Here is a 5472-nt window from a genome sequence, read left to right as displayed (position 1 = left end):
GCATTACTATTTGTTTTTTCTTCAGATAAATCTGATAATTGTTGCTCGGTCTCTTTACTCATTTATTCAGTAGAGTGTCCACACACCTTCTCATTCTACATATACATAGAGGTACACTGGTGGCTTTACAGCCTACATTTTATTGATTATCTCTGATCCCCACGCTCAATTTGGTCGTTGCGACAGTGCGACGTGAAAGTGTTAGATTAAATTGCAAACCATCTTATTAATTAATAAGGAATCGTGCTGCTGACAAACTTCAGCGACACAAATTTGATGAAAAAAACTGAGTCAGTTTATTCCAAAATTATAAAGAAGATATTTTGGGGTAAACTGAGTGTTCATGCACACAAACACAGAGGAACAGACACGCTGAATAACTGAACACTTTTCTGCCTCAGTAAAAGTTTGGAGAAAAATGTCATTAAATGTTTCTGCATGTTCACAGTCACTCTGATAGGTTTAATTAACCCATCCAAGTACTTAGAGACATGTGTTTAAAACATTTACTGACATTTATCAGGAAACACTGCAGCTGTAATTCCTTCATCCTGCTTCAGAAACTCCCCTCTGAGGAGTTTGTCTTGATGTCTGGATTCACACACAGTGTGATGTCACTGGAGTACTTCCTGTCTGATTCTTCTTCTTCCTCTTCGTGCAGGTCCATCTCACTGTCGGTGTGCTTCCACATCTCTGTCTCTGTGTCGTCTTTCAGCTGCGCCGGAGACCAGAGGGTGAAAATATTCCTGTTCCACAAGAAGAGAAGAACCTTCAGATTAAAAACACAATAAACATGGATCAATAAAAACATGTTCAAATTCAGCTGAAGAATCAATAAGGCTCAAAGAAACAGCTCCTGTCTGACATGTTTGTTAAACTGCCTCCTGCAACAAAGTGTCGCAGGAAGAGTGTGTGAGATTTAAGGAGATTTACTGGAGTCCAGCGATGAGGATTACAGGTTACAACCAGCTGGAACTTCTCCTGGTTAGAATTCCTTCGGTGTTCATTGTTCAGGAGGTTTGTACCGGGAGCTGAATTGTCCACAGAGGTCTCTTCCTCTCCAAAACAAACCGAGCAGCTGATTCTGTCGTGTGCTCACCTTTTTTCTCTGAAAACTTTATTTTCAGATCTAGACGTTCAGGAAATTTTGACCCAAAGCTGAATTATCCATCTTTTTTCTCTCCAAACAAATGAAGCAGGTGTCTTGTTTCTAAAACAGTGTGTAGGATCCACACTTAAAACGTACGTATGGACAAAGGCCAAAAAATATTCACCGGCTTCTTCAATCAGACTGTTTTTATAAATCACTACTTTTCCATGGGAAGTGGCGTACGCCTCTTTCAGGCCTCGTTTTGTGCATATGCAATGTTTATAAATGAACCCTAGGTGATTTAAACCAGTAAAAACTCTGAATAAAACTGTTTTATGTTAAAAAAAATCAGTGTTTTTGGACTCCGCCAGGGCTGCCCTTTGTCACCGGTTCTGTTCTTAACTTCCATGGATAGAATTTCTAGGTGCAGCCGAGTGGTGGAGGGTGTCAGGTTCAGTGACGGGAGGATCTCGTCCCTGCTTATTGCGGATGACGTGGTCCTCCTAGCTCCATCGAACAGTGACCTCCAGATCTTGCTGGGACGGTTCGCAGCCGAGTGTGAAACGGCTGGGATGAGAATCAGCACCTCCAAGTCTGAGGCCATGGTCCTCAGCCGGAAAAGGGTGGATTGCCCACTCCAGGTCGGGGGGGAGGTCCTGCCTCAGGTGGAGGAGTTTAAGTATCTCGGGATCTTGTTCACGAGTGAGGGTAGGATGGAGCGGGAGATTGACAGGCGGATTGGGGCGGCGTCAGCAGTGATGCAGGCGCTTAACCGGTCCGTTGTGGTGAAGAGGGAGCTTAGCCAGAAAGCGAAGCTCTCGATTTACCGGTCGATCTACGTTCCAATCCTCACCTATGGTCACGAGCTCTGGGTAGTGACCGAAAGAATGAGATCGCGAGTGCAAGCGGCCGAAATGAGTTTCCTCCGCAGGGTGGCTGGGCTCAGCCTTAGGGATAGGGTGAGGAGCTCAGACATCCGGGAGGGACTCGGAGTAGAGCCGCTGCTCCTCCACATCGAGAGGAGCCAGTTGAGGTGGTTCGGGCATCTGGTAAGGATGCCTCCCGGACGCCTCCCTTGGGAGGTGTTTCGGGCATGTTCAACTGGGAGGAGACATCGGGGCCGCCCCAGGACATGCTGGAGGGATTACATCGCCTGGCTGGCCTGGGAACGCCTCGGGGTTCCCTCAGAAGAGCTGACGGAAGCGGCTGGGGAGAGGACTGTCTGGGCTTCTTTGCTGAGGCTGCTGCCCCCGCGACCCGGACCTGGATAAGTGGAGGACGACGAGTACGAGTATGAGTACGGGTCTCTTCCTCTCCAAAATAAACACAGCAGCTGATTTAAACCAGGAAAAACACTGAATAATATTCCCATGTTGCTCATCATGAAGAGGCTTCTAACTACACCAGCTGACGTGAAAATGTGAAAACACGAAAGCACTAATGTCTCTATCTAGAGCCAGTGTTTGGTTTGTCCATTCTGTAGCAACATGAGGGTACATGGTGACGAGGACCTGCTCCCTATGTAGACATAAACGTCTCTATCTAGAGTCAGTGTTTGGTTTGTCCGTTCTGGGCTACTGTAGAAACATGGCGGTGCAACATGGTGATCTCTGTAGACGAGGACCTGCTCCCTGTGTAGATATTAACAGCTCATTCTGAGGCAACGGAAACACAATGATTCTTATGTTCAGGTGATTATACACTAAAGAAAACACACTCATTTTATTTTATTCCATTTCTGCCCATATATCCCCCTGAATCCGACACACTGGAGCTGTAAGAATAAAGACAGATGTGTGTGTGTGTGTGAGGCCTCTGGTCTCTGAGTGCCATGGAAAGCGCTCTATAAACAAAATGTACTATCATTATTATTATCAACCTCCAGTTTTTTAATATACATGTTTGATCGAGGTGAAATCAGCTTCAGACAGCGTTTTGAAAACTGCAGGACATTTTGGAAACATGACTCACAGCTTGTAGTACCACACGACGCCCGCTGCTGCCAGGAGCAGGAGGATGATGCCAAGAACGATGAGCGCCGTCGGTACGTCTGCAAAATAAATAACATGTTTACAAATGAGAAACAGATTTACACATGAACCAATTCACACCTAAGATGAATTCATTAATAAAATCCAACATGTCTTTAGTTTATATGTTGTTTTGACATAAATTGGTAATGTGTGTTTTCTACATGAATCAGCAGCGGCCTGAATCAAACTTTAACAAACATATTTAAATGATTTTAAAGGTTTTCACCTGCACGTGTGCAGCTGTCAGCTTTATTCTTATACGGCAAGAAAGATGTGATGAATTCAAAATGTGCTCTCTGGATGAAACAGATTTTCAAGAGCTGTAAACTGGACCATGGTCGCTGACAGTTATGGGGAAATTATAAACTTCATCACCTCCAAATCCTGCACAGAGTTTCAGTACCAAACAGTTGTGTCACACTGTGTAGCAGCTGCAGCTCCGACCTCAGTGTCACAGGTTACAGTTACAGTACGATCAATTTGATTTGGATAAACACAAAGAGGAGATGTTGGCACTGTATGTCTCTGCAAACCATAAATATGTTCTTATTTCCATATGGATCATATCAGTGTTTCTAAAGTGACGTAGTTTATGAGCTGACTGTCATCAGGAGGTGGAGGGATGCTGGATGGTGAGTCACCTCAGCGGGACACGTGCCAAACTGTAGACAGTTTTTGTGCCCGAACCTGATCACACGTGAACCACAGTGTGTTGAAATGTGAGGTTCAAACGTACCTGCGACATAATAACCTGCAGATGTAACATATCTGTGGTTAACAGGAATTTACAGTGTCAACATAAAAGGTAGGAAGTGCAGTACAGATTATTTACAGGTTTCCATCTCTCCCCTCTCACCCTTTGAACATCTGAAGTCAGACTTTCACAGCATAAAGGAGAAAATGAGCTGATTAAAGCAGATTAATTTGCCTCATCTTTGGAAAACTAACCAAGAGAATGTCACAACCACATGAAACGTAAATTTATAAAGAAGTCAGGGTCGTACCTCCCAGAGGAGGGTTTCTTGAACCTGTCGGCCGCGGCGTCACTGACTCAGAGGAAACAGAGGAACTAGAGGAACGAGCAGAAGCAGAGCCGACCAAAGTGACGGTGACAGTGGGTTTAGAGGTGATAAGGTGGGAAACAAAAGCAGGAACATGGGTGGAGACAGGACTCAGGGTGGTGGAGGTGGAGGAAGTCTCAGCTGACTGTGTTGTCTCAGTGAGGAGAGCTGGAGTTAAAGTCGTCTGCTCAGAGGCTGCAGGTGTCACTGAAGGTGGAGACGTGGTCGTTGATGTGAGCGGAGGTGCGGCAGGTGTGGAGGTTGGGGTCGGTGATGTCAGCGTGGTGGAGCTCTGAGGGCCGGCTGTCGATGTGTTTGGTGTTTCCTCTAAATGTGCAGGTGGTGAGGGACACAAAGGTTTCAGTCACTCAGTCACATGATACAGCAGACACATACAGAGCAGTGAGTAAACAGCACCTGACACGTTGAAGCAGAAGACACCAAACTTCCGTTCTGGCCCTGCGAACCACGTCACCACCCCGGTTTTGCCCTGTCCGCAGTTTTTGTCAGAAGTGATTCGTGGGACGACTGCGATCTGTTTGGCTATCCAGCCAAATCTGTTCGAACAGGAAATAATCAAAGTATTGATAATAATAATGAACGTCTGTGTGGAGCTGATTTAATGTGCAATGAACTTTGATTTTACACATCAGTCTGTTCACAGGTCTTGGTGAGAACTACTGCAGGGAGTCAAACAAAATCTGATAAACTGCCTCAAGTGACATCACACGAGGCAGCATCACTTCAGGCTGAAATGCGAGCTGACGTTGAGTCTATAAGACAATGTGGCAGCCGAACACATCCACAAGACAGAGGAACGGGTCGCACAGAATCATTTCATAACTCAGACAGCGACGTTCAACAGGTCAGTTTGTAATATTCAGGTGGATGATGACGAAGAGGAAGAGGACGTGGACCACGCACAGCTCCGCCCCTTCATGCAGTTGCCGTGCCAAATGAAAAACGGGAAGAAAGTGTTGACAGATAAATAACTGCAGTGGAGAGAGAAGAGAAGAAATGTGTCTCAAAAAAAAAAAGCAAATGCATCAGACTCCGTGTGCAGGGCTTCTGTGTGTTACAATGTTTTTCAGATGACACATTAAAAAACGCATCCGAAAAATACAGACTCAGCGTGAACACAGACTGAGGCAGGCCATTCCAGCAACATAAGGAAGTTAGGATGAGCCCCAGTCTGCGCTGTCTTAAAGGGATAGTGCACCCAAAAATGAAAATTCAGCCATTATCTACTCACCCATATGCCGAGGGAGGCTCAGGTGAAGTTTTAGAG

General features: G+C 45.6%; 1 protein-coding gene across 1 annotated transcript in view; it reads right to left on the bottom strand.

Annotated features, from left to right (window-relative positions):
• Positions 1 to 180: 180 nt before the first annotated feature.
• lyve1b (lymphatic vessel endothelial hyaluronic receptor 1b) overlaps positions 181 to 5472 on the bottom strand; it is a 7470-nt gene continuing 2178 nt past the window's right edge. The window contains exons 3-6 of the mRNA XM_050072510.1: positions 4602 to 4741; positions 4128 to 4511; positions 3062 to 3140; positions 181 to 746 (exon numbers count right to left, since the gene is read on the bottom strand). Coding sequence (XP_049928467.1) covers positions 557 to 746; positions 3062 to 3140; positions 4128 to 4511; positions 4602 to 4741 — 793 coding nt within the window. The 3' untranslated portion in view covers positions 181 to 556. The remainder of the gene's footprint in view (positions 747 to 3061; positions 3141 to 4127; positions 4512 to 4601; positions 4742 to 5472) is intronic.

Source organism: Epinephelus moara, chromosome 20, assembly GCF_006386435.1.
Source record: "Epinephelus moara isolate mb chromosome 20, YSFRI_EMoa_1.0, whole genome shotgun sequence".
In the NCBI taxonomy this organism is placed as follows: Eukaryota; Metazoa; Chordata; class Actinopteri; order Perciformes; family Serranidae; genus Epinephelus; species Epinephelus moara.
This window is presented reverse-complemented; position numbering and strand designations above follow the sequence as displayed.